The 17,799-nt window shown below is 47.4% G+C and overlaps 1 protein-coding gene and 1 pseudogene across 2 annotated transcripts in view; one reads left to right on the top strand and one right to left on the bottom strand.

Annotated features, from left to right (window-relative positions):
- Positions 1-587: 587 nt before the first annotated feature.
- Positions 588-1,167, bottom strand: LOC311588213 (elongin-B-like; annotated as a pseudogene). The gene has a single exon. The product of its transcript is annotated as an elongin-B-like (transcript).
- A 1,355-nt stretch (positions 1,168-2,522) lies between these two features.
- GGCX (gamma-glutamyl carboxylase) overlaps positions 2,523-17,799 on the top strand; it is a 20,750-nt gene continuing 5,473 nt past the window's right edge. The window contains exons 1-8 of the mRNA XM_084765916.1: positions 2,523-2,684; positions 2,904-3,074; positions 7,005-7,163; positions 7,444-7,609; positions 12,141-12,219; positions 14,217-14,323; positions 16,745-16,908; positions 17,389-17,654. Coding sequence (XP_084622042.1) covers positions 2,642-2,684; positions 2,904-3,074; positions 7,005-7,163; positions 7,444-7,609; positions 12,141-12,219; positions 14,217-14,323; positions 16,745-16,908; positions 17,389-17,654 — 1,155 coding nt within the window. The 5' untranslated portion in view covers positions 2,523-2,641. The remainder of the gene's footprint in view (positions 2,685-2,903; positions 3,075-7,004; positions 7,164-7,443; positions 7,610-12,140; positions 12,220-14,216; positions 14,324-16,744; positions 16,909-17,388; positions 17,655-17,799) is intronic.

Below are 17,799 nucleotides of genomic sequence, written 5' to 3'. Positions count from 1 at the left end.
ACATGGTGGCACATGCTTGTAATCCTGCACTCAAGAGACAGTGGCAGGTAGATCTCTGTGAATTTGAGGCCAGTCTAATCTACACAGCAAGTTTCAGGACAGCCAGGGATATATAAAGGAATAAGGCATTTTCAATTATGAATGTCCTTGGTGAACTAGGATATGACTCACTAGTAAACCATTTGTCTATTATGTGCAGTGTCCTGGGTTGACTCCTCAGGATCAGAAACAATTTAAGTTGCTGAGTGCAGTAGTAGACGCCTGGCAGCACTTGGAAGACTAAAGCAGGAGGATCACAAATTCAGCGCCTGCCTGGGATGTTCAAGGCCAGCCTAGGAAACTTGTAGAAACCCTATCTTAAAATGATGAATTAAACCAGGCGGCGGTGGCACACGCCTTTAATCCCAGCACTCGGGAGACAGAGGCGGGGGATCACTGTGAGTTCGAGACCAGCCTGGTCTACAAAGCAAGTCTAGGACAGCTAAGGCTACACAGAGAAACCCTGTCTTGAAAAACCAACCAACCAACCAACCAAACAAACAAAAAACAACAAACTATAGTAAAAATAGAAAAACACTGCCATTTTACAGTGTCAAGACAAATGCTGCCATGACTGAAAATCTGAATGCTACATTTATTTATCTATTTATTTATTTATTTTTGACAGCCAAATCTTTTCTTATTGGGGGAATGGCTCTCTAGGGGGTGGGCCTACGACCCTCACTGCACAGCTTGTTCGTTGGCGCCGCCTCCAGAATCCCATGGTTTCACCACATCTGGAAGCTCTGGACAAGGGCTCAACGCGCAGGGCTTCAAAGGCACCGTCTGCTCGGGAGGCCAGGCCCACTGTGGCTGGGGCCTGTGGCTGTGCTATCTGGCCACACTTGCCCAGAGTTTTTCCGTCATCAAGGAACTAGTCGTCCTTGTACAGCCACTGCTCGTCCGGCGGCGGCCGCTTAAGGATGGCCTCTGTGATGCGCTTCAGCTCGAACTTGGTGCTCGACTCCTTAGCGTCCCTGAAGACGGTGGTTATATGACACCGGGTCACGGGAAACACATCCATCCCTGCGGCTGCTTCTGGCTCGAAGCACGGGCATGGCCGCACTCTGCCCCTTCTCTATTTATTTATTATATTATATTATTTATTATTATTCTGTATTTACCTTGCACGCTTACCTGCATGCATGTCCATGTAACATCTGTGTGCGTGGTACCTACAGAGGCCGGAAGGCGACATCGGATCCTTTGGCTCTGGAGTTACAGATGGTTGTGAGCCACGATGTGGGTGGGGTGCTGGGAATCAAACCTAGGTCCTCCGGAAGAGCAGCCAGAGCTTTTAGCCAGGCTCTTTCCAGGCTCTTATCTGAACATTGGCGAAGGACTGTCTTCATTTTACACCAGCATTGCCATAAAATATACTTACTTTCCACAAAAATTTGATCAGTAGTTCATGGTGACCCTTGACTAGAGTGTTTGAGCCAGCCTGGGTCATCTGAGACCCTATCTCAAAACAAAACAAAAATAAACATTAAAAACTAGTCTCCTTTACTTCCAACAATGTAAAAGCGTCCCGAGACCAAAATGTTGGCAAATAGTTCTGTTCTAGGATGCTCTCCCTTATCCTGGGGGGCCAACTCCAGTAAGGAATTGGATACTACATGTGTTCAAAGCCCTCTGAGTTAAGACTGGACTCCCAGCCTTGTGCCTCCCGCAGCTGGTCTGTTTTACCCGCCTGCTGTTTTCAAACCTAGGGGTTCCTCTGAGTACAGAAAGAATTGGCGCATCAGCCTTAAGCAGGAACAGTCCTTCCAAGTGCATCTGTAACTCTCCAGTCACCGCCTGAGGAAAAGTCTGCCCTTTTTCACCACGCGACTTTTTTTTCGGGGGTGGGGGTAGGGAGGGAAGGGGCCGGAGGACCTGGAGACTGCCTGCTGGGGCTCAGGAAGGACACAAGCTGATTAGGAAAGTATGATTCTTAATCTTACAATCCTATCATGTGAGAGACAGAGGCAGGCGAATCGTCGGGAGTTAGAGGCTAGTGCTGACTCAAAAGGAGGCAAAGCCAGAGGAGCGGTGAGTGCCGTTAATCCCAGTACTCCCGAAGGCAGAGGCAGGTGGACCTCTGCAAATTTGAGGCCCGACTGGTCTACACAAGCGAGTTCCAGGAAGGCTAGAGCTACAAAAAGAGGTCCTGTTTTAAAGCAACAACAAAATGAGGTGAGGGTGGGGATGGGGGTGGCTTGAAGCTCAACTCAAGTATGTAATGGGTAGCTAGCATAGAGACTTTTGTTCTGGGAACAATCACTCCTCCCTTACAATGCCAAGGTTAGATTTAGCAAGCCCTTTCGCCCTGCGCTGCCCATTTCCAAAGTCCCTACTACCACCACCCTCTTCCGCTCCGCCCCTCACCTCGCCCCGCCCCTCACCCCTCCCGCCCCACCCCTCGCCCCGCCCACACCCGTAGCCCCTCCGCTCCGTTGCCGAGTCCCCAGCCGCGGGTTCCGGCCTTCACGACAGTTGCCGGCGCTTTCCGGCCTGCCGCGCGAGTGCTGACGCGTCGGGGAGGCGGAGCCTAAGACAGCAAAGTCTTGGCGTTCCACTTGCTCGGACTCGGCTGCGAGGCTCATCTGTTTCTGCACTCATGGCTGTGCACCGCCACTCTGCACCGGCCGCTCCCGCCTCAGGTAGGCTGAGGGTTGGCGAGAGAGACGGTGCTCTTAGTGAGAAAGGGGCTGAGAAATGGCAGTCTGTTGAGATACCGCGGCAGGGTCCTGGAGGAGGAGAGCCTGCAACCCAGCAGCCTGGAGTAGCGGGATGAGTGGGAGATGCCGGGAGGTGGAGACCCTACGCTGTAGGAGCTGCGGTTTTCCTACGCACACATTTCCCCCATTTATTGCTTGTAGATAAAATACAGAAAAACAAGCCTGCACGGACGCAAGGCCTCAGACAGGGCAGCCGAATGGAGAAACTTTTAGGGTTTGAATGGGCAGATCTATCCAGCTGGCAGAGCGTCGTGACCCTGCTTAACAGACCAACGGACCCCGCAAACCTGGCTGTTTTTCGTTTTCTCTTTGGTAAGTCTATTTTGTGAACGGGAGCCATTTGGTTGGGTGGTGCTGATGGTGGTGGTAAAGCGACATACTACTTCGTTTTAAGATCCGCTACTATGGGCTGGAAAGATGTCTGTTCTTCCAAAGGTCCAGAGTTCAATTCCCAGCAACCACATGATAGTTCACAACCATCTATAATGAGATCTGGTGCCCTCTTCTGGCTGCATAATACTGTATAAATAATAAATATATAAATCTTTTTAAAAAAGATTAGCCGCGCGTGGTGGCACACGCCTTTAATCTCAGTACTTGGGAGGCAGAGGCAGGTGGATCACTGTGAGTTCGAGGCCAGCCTGGTCTACAAAGTGAGTCCAGGATAGCTAAGGCTACACAGAGAAACCCTTGTCTCAAAGAGAAAAAGAAAAAAAAAAGATTTATTGCTATTATTTTTTTTAAGTGTATGTGTGTGTTAGTTTGCTTTTTGTTACTTTGATAGAAACACCATGGCATAAAGCAGCCTGGAAAAGAATGACTTTATTTCAGCTTACAGTTGTAGTCAGAAGTCAGGGCAGCAATCTGAAGACCAGAACTGAAGAAGGGGCCGTGGAGGAACATTGTTGTTGGCTTGTTCCTCATGATGCCACTAAGGATCACCTGCCCAGGGGTGGCACCGCCCTCAGTAGGCTGTGCTTTCCAAAATCAATTCTTACAGGCCATCTGTACAAGGCATTTTCCCTTTCTTTCTTTCTTTCTTTTTTCCAGGTAAGGTTTCTCTGTGTAGCCCTGGCTGTCCTGGAACTCACTCTGTAGACCAGGCTGTCCTTAAACTCATAGAGATCGGCTTGCTTCTGCCTCTCAAGTGTTGAGATTAAAGCTGTGCACCACCACCACCTAGCTCAAGGCATTTTCTTAATTGAGGTTCCTCCAGCTTGTTTTAAGTTGACAGAGATTTACCTGGTCAGTCTTTGCGTGTATGCCAGGTGTGCACTTGCTTGTAGAAGCCAGAAGAGGGAGTTGGATTCCCTGGAGCTGGAGTTAAAGGCGCTTTAACCCCAGTTGCCTGTTATGGGTGCTGGGAACTGAACTCTGGTCCTTTGGAAGATCAGTGTGTGCTCTTAACCGCTAAGCCATTCTGTCCAGTCTAACCGCCTGTTTCTTTGTTGCTTCTTAGGTGATTTCTTTCTGTTAGCAGAATTTTTGGATGTTTTAGAATCAGACTTGGCCTTGTCACCCTCAGTTAGGGTTTAGTGGTCAGAAATGTTTTGATCTGAGGCTATATGGAACAGATGGAGTAGAGGAACAGGTGCATGCCTACACACACACACACACACACACACACACGCATGCCTACACACATATACACACATACACACACAACAGGTGCATGCCTACACATACATGCATACACACACACATACAACAGGTGCATGCCTAACACACACACATACACACACATGCATGCATACACACATACAATCATGCACGTGTACATGTGTAGGCCAGAGGTCAATGTCAGGTGTCTTTCTTAGTCCTTTTCCATCTTATTTTCTGAAATAGGGTCTCTCCTGAGCCTGGAGCTCACCAGCTGAGTTAGACTGGCTGGGCAGCAAGCCCCAGGGACCATCCTGCCTCCCTGTCTCCACTGCACGGAGACCGCTAGCTACTGTACATCAGGCTTTTCCACATGAGTACCAGTGATCTGAGCTCAGGCCCTCACGAGTGTGGCAAGCACTTTCATTTTTGTGACTGAGTAATGTCCCCAGCTCTCGCTGGCTTGTGACATGGTCTCATTACATAGACCAGGCTTCTCTTCTTGCCTCCTGAGTGCTGGGGTTACAGACTCCGTCACACCTGACAAGGAACCCATTCTGTTTCTGTCATGAGGCTACTCAGGAGCTGTGCAAAGCACTTCAGAGAAGCAGTCAGGGGAACAGCTCGCAGGGTCACAGATGTGCCAAGACATTGCTCCTTAAGTCCAGTGGTCTCCAGCTGGGGCCCATTTTGCTCCCTGGAGACCTTTTTAGAGGTCAGAACTTCCAGAGACAAGGAATAGGTGTTTGTTGGCATCTGTGTGGTACCACAATGCACTCGATGCCGTGTTATGAGTGGGTAAATATCCCTATAGATAATTAACCAGACTGGCTAATGCAACTAGTCCTGGGATTGAGAAACCCTGCCTGAACCCAAGCTGGATTCCAGATCTGAGTGTCTCTTATTTATCTTAGTGTGTTGACCAAATATCACTGCTTTCCTGGGTGTGTAAGGAGGCAAAAAAAAATGTTAGGAAGTTCCCTCCTGGGGCACTTTTTATAGATCAGGAGGGTGCAGGATCTTTGTAGATGTAACTACTTGAACCCTAAGTGTCTGTAGTGTTTTGTACATAGACCTTAGTTAATCCTATCTGCAACCTTGTGACATTTTGCTATTTTCTTTTTTTGTTTGTTTGTTTTTTCGAGACAGGGTCTCTCTGTGTTAGCCTTGGCTGTCCTGGACTCACTTTGTAGACCAGGCTGGCCTCGAACTCACAGTGATCTGCCCGCCTCTGCCTCCCGAGTGCTGGGATTAAAGGCATGCGCCACCACGCCCGGCATTTTGCTATTTTCTTGTTTGGTGTTTGTTCTCATTTTTTGAGACAGGATCTCACTGTCGGGTGTACAGTCCTGCATGGCCTGCAACTCACTATGTAGACCAAGCTGGCCTAGAACTCAGAGAGATCTCCTTTCCTCTGCTTCCCCAGTGCTAGATTAAAGGTGTACTAGGGCCATATGGGGTGGCGCACGCCTTTAATCCTAGCACTCGGGAGGCAGAGGCAGGCAGATTGCTGTGAGTTCGAGGCCAGCCTGGTCTACAAAGCAAGTTCAGGACAGCCAAGGCTACACAGAGAAACCCTGTCTCAAAAAAAAAAGCGTGCGTGTGAAGTACTTTATAAAGATTTATTTGTTAGTGTTTAGATATATAAATATAATATGTGGAAATATATTAGTGGATATATTATATACTAAAATATACAAGTATATTATATATTAGTGAGCTAGGTGGAGATGGTTCACCGCATCAGCACAAGTACATCTTTCTCTCCTGTAAAGTTTTGTGTGTCCACCTGTGCTGGGGATGGCCCCGGCTTCCTGCATGCTGAGCACAGGTATTACCACCAGGCCACGTCCCCAATCCCCAGTTTCCCACCTTTGACAAACTTGGAAACCAACTCAAGGTATCTAACCTTGATCATAGAAAATTAAGAGGTTGTTTTGACAGATAGCTCCTACCTCCAAGTTTCATTTTTGTAATTTTTAGACATTTTGAAATAAACTGCTTATCACATACTCAGGGCTTTGTATGGCTAGTATATTTTATATAAATAGACATATATATATATATATTTATCTCTATCTATCTATGTATCTGTGTGAGTATATGTACATTTGTGTGCACAGAGGCCAGAAAATGATCTCTGTCACACTCCTCTAATTTCTTTGAGGTAGAATCTCTCCCTGAGCCCCTGGGGCTTACAATTTCTCAGCAGACAAGAAGCCAGCAAGCTTCCTGCTACTACCCCTTTCACTGTTGGAATTACAGGTGTGCATGGGATTCCTGCCTCGTCACGTGAGTGCTGGGATCTGAACTGCAGGCCTTACGGTTGCTCAGTTGGACCATCTCTCCATCCTCTCCACCTCTGCTCAAGGCGTGAGCGTGATTGTTACCAGTGTGAATCTGCTCGTAGGTAGGGTGCGTCACACCACACAGCTAGCATAAAGCTTAGCACAGAATAGGCTCAGTACTAAAAGCAGTGACTTACTTTGTTTTTCTGAGACGGGTTTTTTTCTGCTTATCAGGCTGGAATTGAACTCACTGTGCAGCCCAGACTGGCATGCAGGTGTGGAGCTGGGCATGCTTAGGGCTGTGTGCGTCCTCAGTGGATGCCTAACCGTTGTCTTCTCCCACCTGCCCTCACAGCATTCTTGATGCTCCTGGACATTCCCCAGGAACGGGGCCTTAGCTCCCTGGACCGGAAGTACTTGGATGGGCTGGACGTGTGCCGATTCCCCTTGCTGGATGCCTTGCGCCCACTGCCACTTGACTGGATGTATCTTGTCTACACCATCATGTTTCTGGGTGAGGGGAACTGGGTGCTGGGGATCTGCACCAGGGAGTATTGACTCACCAGAAGCATGCTGGTGAGCCACGCCATTGGGTCTCGGCATCGCTTCTGCTGTGATGCAGCTTCTTGCCGCTCATCTCTGTCGTGCGGTCTGTCATGGCCCCATAACTCTTCTTCCATTTAGCTCTCTGCCTGATTATGAAAATGCCTGCTGACTTTTCTTAATTTCAGTCCCAGGGAAGCTAGGCCTATGGTGACACTTTGACCTTGAACCCTCTCCTCACAAACCCCCAGGGGCACTGGGCATGATGCTGGGCCTGTGCTACCGGCTAAGCTGTGTGTTATTCCTGCTACCATATTGGTACGTGTTTCTCCTGGACAAGACATCGTGGAACAACCACTCCTATCTGTATGGTTTGTTGGCCTTTCAGTTGACATTCATGGATGCAAACCACTACTGGTATGTACTCTGGGAAACACAGGGGAACGTGTGTCTGAGTTAAGATGCTTACCAGAGAGAGATAGGGGCCCAGTGAAGTCCTAGAAATTGCCCCACAGGCACAGGCTATATTGGTGTTTTTTGTTTTTTGCGGGGAGAGGGGAGTTTGAGGTGGGATTTGAACTACTGTATCTCAGGCTGGCCTTGACTCGCTCTTCTCCTGTACTAGCTCTCTGAGTGTGGAAGTGACAGGTGTGAGCCATCGTGCTGCCTCAGGAGACATATTTTTAACCAAGTTTTGCAAAGTCTGGTTATGATCACACTTTGACTTGGATGAATTTGAGGGAGCCTGTTCCCTCCTTTGTCCACGTGGGTTCTGGGGGGTCCAACTCAGGTCAGTAAGCTTGATGCCGAGCACCCTAACCTGCACAGCTTCTCAGCTGCATTGCTGGCCTGGCTTGGGTGGATTTGGGAAGCGGAAGGACCAGCAAGTTGGGTGATCGCAGGGACATAGGAAAATGGCTCCATCCCACCTCTTCACTTTTTTCATATCTCTCCAGGTACCTTGCTATATCTACTCCTGTAACCCTCTTAGAGGAAGAGAAGACTAAAGCCAGACATAGCTGTTTTCAGATACTCCAGGGGCGCACACTTTACTTTCTGTGTGTGAGCCCAGAAAGGCAGAGCTATAGCTAAACGTAGACGTTGCTGTGAGGTGAAGTGATAGCGGAAGCCAAGAGGACAGGGGCCACCAGGGCTGCTCAGCAGTGCGGTCCTAGGAGAAAGTAACCCACTCCGTCTCTGGCGCCTAGGTGACCATCTATCAGGGGAGGTGGGGACAAGCCTTGGAGCCGGGGTGGTGGGGCCCGAGCCTTAAGGATACTTTCCCACTGTTGAGTGAGTCGCAGCTGTGGACCTCATGAGCTTGATGGAGATGGTTCACCACACAGCACAGATGCATCTTTCTCCCCGTGTGTGTAACCTGTGCTGGGGAGTGCCCAAGCTTCCTGCACGCTGAGCACCCTGATTCCCACCTTTGTCAAGCTTCAAACCGATTCATAGTGTCTAACTCTGGTCATAGAGAATTAAGAGGGCATTTTGACAAATATCTCCTACCTCCAAGTCCCATTTTTGTGACCTTTAGACGTTTTGAAAATTTACTTATCTCATCCTTAGGGCTTTGTATGTGCTAGACATACTTAATTTTTTTTGCCTCATTAAAACCCTATAAAGGACCAGGCGTGGTGGCGCCACCTTTAATCCCAGCACTCGGGAGGCAGAAGAAGCAGGTGGATTGCTGTGAGTTCGAGGCCAGCCTGGTCTACAAAGTGAGTCCAGGACAGCCAAGGCTACACAGAGAAACTCTGTCTTGAAAAACAAACAAACAAACAAAAAAAAAACCACACACACACAAAAAACAAAACAAAACAAAAAACCCAAAACCCTATAAAGGGAGCTGGAGAGATGGCTCAGCGATTGAGAGCACTGGCTGCTCTTCCAGAGAACCTGGGTTCAATTCCTAGCACCCATATGGCAGCTCAGAACTGTCTGTAACTCCAGTTCCAGGGGATCTGGCACCTTCACACAGACGTACACGGAGGCAAAACACCAGTGTATGTAAGATTAAAAAACCTGAAACCCTATGCAGACTCACTGACGTTTACTTGCTTATGCCTCGCACTTTGGGATGCTGAGGCAAGAGGATTGCTTTGAATTAGAGGCCATACCTTGTCTCAGAACAAACGAAGATGAGGTCCTTAGAGCTAACTGATTTTGTTAGTAAAGTGTTGGGGAAATAAAGAAGAATCTGTCTAAGATTACACACAGGGAGGAAACAAATGAGGCCGTTGTCCGTGGCTGCAGGGCTTGTGTGTTTGACCATAGCATAAGCCACATCTCCCTAACTAACTCAGAATAAATCTGCTGTTAGTAGCCTGGCTTTTCCAGTTCTCAGGATAAAATTTAAAACCAGGAGCTCTCTAACACTGGATTCTGGCATCCTGTTCTACGTATGTTAATTTGTGTTCTGCATTACTTTGCTGGGAAGTATTTTGAATTTATTTTTCCTTCATTACCCCTGTGGAGGTGGGGACCAGAGTCAGAGCCTCACACATGCTAGGCCAATGCTCAGTCTTGGGCTACTTTCCCAGCTTCTCCCCAACCCTATTTTAAAGATCACATACTAAGCCAGGCATGGTGGCGCACACCCTTAGTTTCAGTACTCGGGAGGTAGAGGCAGGCAGATCAATGTGATTTCGAGGCCAGCCTGGTCTACAAAGTGAGTCCAGGGAAGCCAAGGCTACACAGAGAAACCCTATCTTTTTTTTTTTTTTTAAGATTTATTTATTTATTATTGTGTATACAATGCTCTGCCTGCATGTACACTTGCGGGCCAGAAGAGAACATCAGATCACATCATAGATGGTTGTGAGCCACCATGTGGTTGCTGGGAATTGAACTCATGACCTCTGGAAGAGCAGTCAGTGCTCTTAACCGATGAGTCATCTCTCTAGCCCAACTCTGTCTTGAAAAAAAAAAAAAAAAGATAACTGAATGTAGTGGTGCATACCTTTATTCCCAGCATTGAGGAGGCAGGGGCATGAGGTTTATAGCTTGGGCAACATGGTAACTTCCAGACTAGTCTGGGCTACTATGAAGTAAGACCTTGTCCCAAAACATCAAGACAAAATAAAAAAGATAATGTACTGTGTAAATATATATATATTTGTGTGTGTGCATGCATGTGTTTATGTATCTTTGTGTGTGTGTTTTAACTTTATTTCATGTGTTTATTTCATATTTAGCCTACATGCATGTGTGTTATACCATGTGTGTGCCTGGTGCCATGGAGGTCAGAATATGGCACTGAATTTCCTAGCACTGGAGTTAGAGGCAGATGTGAGGTGCCATGTGGGTGCTGGGAGTTGAACCCAGATCCTGTAGAAGAGCAGCTAGTGCTTGTAGCCATCTCTCCAGTCCCCGTTTTGTGATTTTGTTTATTTACTTCTTCGTTGTTGTTGTTTTTTGAGACAGAGTCTTACTATGTAGTCCTAGAACTTGCTGTGTAGACCAGACTAGCCTCAAACTAATGGAGATCTCTTAATTGCTCACCCAAGCCATTTCTCCATCGCATTCATTTAGATTTTTGAAACACCCCCTCAAATTTGTTCCTCCTTGTCATTTCTTTCTATTTATTTATTTATTTATTGTTTTTTTGAGACAGGGTTTCTCTGTTTAGCCTTGGCTGTCCTGGACTTGCTGTGTAGACCAGAACTCACAGCGATCCACCTGCCTCTGCCTCCTGAGTGCTGGGACTCCTTGTCATTTCTATTATAACTTTGGACCCAATCTGATTCATTAGGACAAACTGACGAGTGAACTAATAGAAACCACTGTGTGTATGTGTGTTTGTTTTGAGTCAGGCTCTCATTGTTTGTATCATATTGGCTCTAAACTTTCCTCAGTTCTCCTGCCTCTGCCTCCCAGGAGCTGGAGCTGTAGGCATGTGCCCCGCTACACTGAGGTTTTTATTTTTCAAAGATTTATTTATTTATTATGTATACAGTACATACATAATGTATACATGCATGTATAGCTGGCCAAAAGAGGGCACCAGATCTCATTCTAGATGGTTTGTAGACCACCTTGTGGTTGCTGGGAATTGAACTCAGGACCTCTGGAAGAGCAGCCAGTGCTCTTAGCCTCTGAGCCATCTCTCCAGCCCTACACTGAGGCTTTTGTTCTTGGACTTACTGTAGACAGTCTCTGACTTATGGTTCAGCTTCAGTGTTTTTTGACATGGTGGTGAAAGCACACCTGTTCTACTCTCTTACTCAGTTGACCCAGGTAGTCAATAAAATACTCAACCCTTTACTATAAAACAGGCCTTGCCGGGTAATTTTGCCTAATGGTAGGCTATTGCTAGTATTCTGAGCACATTTGATATAGTGTATAGGCTATGCTGTGATATTCAGAAGGTTATATATATCAAATACATTTTTTTTTTCCTCTTTTTGAGACAGGGTTTCTCTGTAGCCTTGGCTGTTCTGGACTCACTTTGTAGAACAGGCTGGTCTCTAACTCACAGTGATCCACCTGCCTCTGCCTCCTAAGTGCTGGGATTAAAGGCGAGTGCCACCACACCCAGCTATCAAATACATTTTCAAATTAAGGCTATTTTCATCTTATAATGGCTTTATTGAGATATTACATTATAAGCTATAGAACATCTATAGTAGGCATCACCTTCATGGTCTTAATAGCAATTACCATTACCGTGTACTCATGTTGTCAGCCATGGTGACACACCCCTGTAGTTCTGGCACTTGGGAAGTGGAGGCAGGAACATCAGGAGTTCAAGGCCAGTTTCAGCTACCTAGTGAATAAGCCCACTCTGATTTACTCATGTGTTTCAAGAGGGCAATAGAGTAGCCCAGATAATCAGGGAGGGCATGAGAGCTATTTCTGAGATGGATGTGACTGGCCTAATTGGAGGGTGGGAATGTGGCTGGAGCAAGAGGCCTTCCATGATGTTTTTACCTCCTTCCTGTAGGTCTGTGGATGGCCTGCTGAACGCCCGGAAGAAGAATGCCCACGTGCCCCTTTGGAACTACACAGTCCTGCGAGGCCAGGTATGGAGTGTGTGTGTGCGTGTGCGTGTGCGTGTGCGTGTGCGTGTGTGTGTGTGTGTGTGTGACACCTTCCACCTGGGTTGAGCACAGGCTCTCCAGTTCTTTGTTGTTTGAGGCTGCCCATGCCAGGCCAGCTGGCCCATGAGTTTTCAAGGATTCCCGTCTCCACCTCCCACCTCACTGTTGGAGCTGAAAATACAGATGCACTATTCTATGCCTTACTTTACATGGCTCCTGGGGATTCAAACTTGGGTCCTCAGGCATCTGTGGAGAATGCTTTACCTATTATGCATCTTCAGTCAAGGTATAGGATTTCAAGATGGGGAGGGGACTCCTTGTGAGCTGTTATGGTCAGCAATGATGAAGGCCTTCTCCTCTGCCTCCCTACATTCTTTCTCGCTTTCTTTCTTTCTTTTTAATTAATTATTTATTTGTTGTTGTTGTTGTTGTTTTCTTTTGAGACAGGGTTTCTCTGTGTAGCCCTGGCTGTCCTGGAACTCACTCTGTAGACAAGGCTGGCCTCGAACTTAAATCTGCCTGCTTCGCCTTCCTGAATACGAGGATCAAAGGCATGAACTATCCTGCCCTTCTATTTATTCTTGTTTTTAAGAATTATTTATTTATATAGCCAGGCATGGTTGTACACACTTTAATCTCAGGAGACAGAGGCTGAAGATCTCTGTGAGTACAAGGCCAGCCAGGACTATACAGTGTGACCTAATCTCGAAAAAGTTATTGCAGAGGGCACAGTGGTACACTTTTGTAATCCTAGCACTTGGGAGGCAGAGGCAGGCTGATAGCTGTGAGTTTGAGGCCAGCCTGGTCTACAAAGCCCTCAGAGAGAAACTCTATCTCGAAAAACAAAAAACAAAAACACAAACTAAAAACCAAAAACCAACAAAGAAGTTATTATTTTTGTGTACACACACATGTGGCATGAATGTGGAGATCAGAGGATAATTCTCGGGAGTGGGTTTTCCCATGTCAAGGCAGGCCTTCTCATGATGTTTCTGCCATGCTCCATGCGCCACACTCCAGGCTAGCTGACATAAGCTTCTAGGTGCTTCTCCTGTCTGCCTCCCATCTCACTGTAAGAGCGATTGCAGATATATACCACCTGTTTTACATGTGCTCTGAGCATTGACTCAAGTTATCGGCTCTGTACAACAAGCACCTTTACCCACAAAGCCATCTTATTGGCCCCTAGTTATTTCTTTGTTCCCTTTGCTGGAAAACTAGATGAGCCCCTTCCATTCCCCGGCCCCCCACCAACTCCCCAGTCTCTGAGTTCTCATCCAATCGTGGAATGAACCATACCTTGTCTGTATTGCATAAGAATCCTCATGAGATGGTCCCTTCTGTGCTTCTATTACTTTTCTTTGTGCCTGATGTGCCTGGCATGGGTAGAATTCATTAGAGCTTGTTGGGTAAATTACGATGAGATGAAAGGGTAGAGGAATGAACCTGTTCTTTCTTGGGCTTTGACTGAGATGAGAACTTTCATTCTCTAATTTGTTTTTAAAGTTTCATTTATTTTTATTTTTATGTATTTATTTTTTAAAGATTTATTTATTTATTTATTCATTACATATACAGTATTCTCCCTGCCTGTACACATGCCCGCCAGAAGAGGGCACCAGATTGCATTATAGGTGGGTGTGAGCCATCACGTGGTTGCTGGGAATTGAACTCGGGACCTTTGGAAGAGTAGCTAGTGCTCTTAACCTCTGAGCCATCTCTCCAGCCCTCATTTATTTTTATTTATGTATGCATGTGTGCCTGCTTGTCTATATGTGTAGCATGTACATACAGTGCCCACAGAAGCCAGAAGACGACTCCTTGGAACTGGAGTTACAGGTCATTCTGAGCTGTCTGATGTTGGTGCTGGGAACCAAACCCAGGTCGTCTGCAGGAGCAACAGGTGCTCTTAGCCACAGAGCTCTCTGCAGAAAAACAGGTTGTCTGCTTAAACATTCATGCTACATCTTATGTTACAGATCTTCATTGTGTATTTCATTGCGGGTGTGAAAAAGCTGGACGCAGACTGGGTTGAGGGCTACTCCATGGAGCACTTGTCCCGGCACTGGCTCTTTAATCCCTTCAAGTGAGTAGAGTCGCTCGCATAGAGGCCCTGAGGACACTTACCAAGTGGGTGACTCATCCGTCAGCTCTATGTAACATGCATCTGACATTTGCCTTATCTCCCTATTCAGCCAAAGACTGATATTAAAAGATGGCCTGACTGCATCTGGGAGACTCTATGCTGTAGGTGCTCAAAGAGAGAAAAGGATCAGAATTAGGTGGCTTAGTGTCCAACTTTCCTTTCAACTGCTGTGATAAGACCAAAACCAACTTGGTGAGAAAAGGATTTGGCTCACACATCCAGTCCCTGCTAGTCATCGGCCACCACTGAGGGAAGCCACTGCAGGACGGAAGTCAGCAGAGCAGGAGCTAAAGCAAAGGCCATGGATGAGTCCTAGTTCTGGCTTGTTTCTCATGGCGTGCTCACTTTTTTATTAAGAAACTTTTAATTGATTTTATTTATGTGTATAACTGTTTCACCTGCATGCATGTGTGTGCACCGTGTTTGTGCCCGGTGTCTATGGAGTCCACAAGAGGGCGTCAGATCCCTTGGGACTAGAGGTACAGTTGTTTTTTGTTTTTTGGTTTTTTTTTTGAGACAGGGTTTCTCTGTGTAGCCTTGGCTGTCCTGGACTTGCTTTGTAGACCAGGCTGGCCTCGAACTCACAGCAATCCGCCTGCCTCTGCCTCCCGAGTGCTGGGATTAAAGGCGTGCGCCACCACGCCCAGCTTGGAGGTACAGTTTTGAGCCACCATGTGGATGCTGGCATTCCAGCTTGGGTCCTCTAGAAGAGCAATCAGTATTTTTGTTTGGTTGGCTTTTGTTGTTGTTGTTTGTTTTGTTCTTTTCTTTTTTGGTTTTTCCAGACAGGGTTTCTCTGTGTAGCCTTGGCTGTCCTAGACTCACTTTGTAGACCAGGCTGGCCTTGAACTCAAAGAGATCCGCCTGCCTCTGCCTCCTGAGTGCTGGGATTACAGGCATGCGCCACCGCCCCCGGCTGCAGTCAGTATTCTTAACTGTTTACTCATATTTCCAGCCCTGTCAGTTTGCTTTTTTATACCACTCAGGAGAGGTGCCACTGCCCATCGTCGACCAGGCTCTCCCACACCAATCATTAATCAAGAAAGTGCCCTGAAGACTTTCAGATAGGCAGTCTGATGAGGCAGTCTCTCAATTAAGGTTTCCTCTTCCCAGATGACTAACTCCAGCTTGTGCACGCTGACAAGAGCAGCACACTTGGTAAATGTGCCAGTACCTGTGTCCTTGCATTGTCAACCCCCCCCCCCTTTTTTTTTTTTTTAATTTAACTTTTTATCATATTTTGGCAGTACTGGGGATTGAACCTAGGGTCTCATGCATGTAAGGCAAGCATCCCAGCCATTACCTCTTTTTATCGTATTTTATTTAAAAAAATTTTTTTGTACCCCTGGCTGGTCCGGACCGTACTATGTAGACCAGGCTGGCCTTGAAGGCAAAGTTACTGTGCCTCTGTCAGGATTAAGGTGGTGTGCCTGTAGTCTTTTGTAGGAGCTCGTCATACAGTTTGGTAAGATGGTAGTGCGGCCCCTGCCCCACAGAGTCATTACGAGCTCTAGAACATCTTCATCCGTGCTTTTCCCTTCCTTTCTAGTTCTCCCTCATTGTGCTTCTTCCCTCTGCCTGTTTTTCACATTCTGAAATTTGATCTGTTAGTCACTCTTTTTTACATTTTCATTTTCATATGAATATTTGTATGTGTTCATAGGTATGTTTGCACACATGTACTATGCCATATGTGTGGGAATCAGGACAACTTGGAGGAGCTGCTTCTCTGCTTTCCTCATTTGGTGCCAGGGATCAGACTCAGATCTCCAAGCTTAGTAGCAAATTCCTTTGCCCACCAAACCATCTCACCAGCCCAAAGCAGTCAACTTCCTAAAGCATGTTCGTTCCTTTTCCTTTGGGAAAAGATACCATCTATCCCAGGCTGGCCTCCAGCCCCCTGAGGATGACCTTGAACTTCCTCATCTCCCTGCTTCTACCTCCCAAACGTTAGTGTTACAGGTGTGCACCACCACACCCAGAGTTATGACGTGCTGGGGACCATACCTAGGTCCTTATGCCTGCTAGGCAAGCCTAGCTTATAATTCTCATGCCTCTACAATTGCCATGAGGAGCTGGCCTCCTGCAGCATGCTTTTCAGATTTTATCCCTGGAGATTGGGCCTTACTCATTGTACAGGGCATGTTGGGGGAAAAAAGGACACCTAAAATGTCAAAGGGTTATAAAGCTCCAATGTAGAACACTTTCATGGCTGTATTTTGGGCTTAGCTATTATATCCCACTGGTGGGCAGACCCATCATCAGGGACAGATTGCTGAAGTCCCTGATGCTCTTCAGCTGCGCTGTGCTTGCTGGTTCCCCCAGCTGGCTAGCCCTGGACTTTTGTCTCCGTGTCTGTAGGCTGGTGTTGTCCGAGGAGCTGACAAGCCTGCTGGTGGTACACTGGTGTGGGCTTCTCCTTGACCTCTCAGCCGGCTTCCTGCTCTTTTTTGATGCCTCAAGATCCATTGGCCTCCTTTTCGTGTCCTACTTTCACTGCATGAATTCACAGCTCTTCAACATAGGTCAGTACCTGCAGCTTGGTAGGACGCATCACTGTGGGGCTGTGGGGAGGGACTGGAGAGAGTTGGCTCTGCAGGGGGGAGATGTGGGTGCAGGAACTAAGCCGAACCCAGTATAGTGACCATGAAGTGGGAATGAGGTGAGAGGATTAGGACCCCTGGGTACAGCATGTTGCACAGTGAGGGCCTGTGGGAAGAGGTTAAGGGCGGGGATGTGGCTCCGCTGCTAAGGTGATTCCTCAGCACCACACAAAGCTAGGTGTGATGCGATTCACCTCTAGTTCCAGCACTTGGGAAGTAGAGTGAGAAGGGTTGGATCAAGGTAATCTTCAGCCACATACTGAGTTCTGGCCAGCCAAGGCCTTGAGACTCTGTCTTAAGAAAACAAAGACAAAACTGCGTTAAAGTAAAAATACTTTAGAGGCATTTCATAAGGGAAGGCGTGACTGACCGTATTGGCATGTTTTGTCCCTGCTTTCCTAGGTATGTTTCCCTATGTCATGCTGGCCAGCAGCCCTCTCTTCTGCTCAGCTGAATGGCCTCAGAAGCTGGTAGCCCAATGCCCCAAAAGGCTGCAAGAGCTGCTGCCTGCCAAGGCTGCTCCTCGGCCCAGTGCTTCCTGTGTCTATAAGAAGGGCCGGGCCAAAGCCAGTCAGAAGCCAGGGCTGCGCCACCAGCTGGGAGCTGTCTTTACCCTGCTCTACCTTCTGGAACAGCTCTTCCTGCCCTATTCGCATTTCCTCACCCAGGTTTGTAGCATCCTCACACCTGCCGCAGCGGCTGGGCTTGGGCCGTGGCAGACGCGGCAGGGTTAGGGAAGGAAGGAGGACTGGGTTTCTAGTCGTTCTTGCTGGAAGGTGAGGTGTGGTTGAGAAGCATTAAGCTGGTGCTGTC

Source organism: Acomys minous, assembly GCF_964271855.1.
Source record: "Acomys minous genome assembly, chromosome: 17".
In the NCBI taxonomy this organism is placed as follows: domain Eukaryota; kingdom Metazoa; phylum Chordata; class Mammalia; order Rodentia; family Muridae; genus Acomys; species Acomys minous.
Note: the sequence above shows the minus strand (reverse complement) of the source record. Positions and strands in the feature narration are given on the sequence as shown.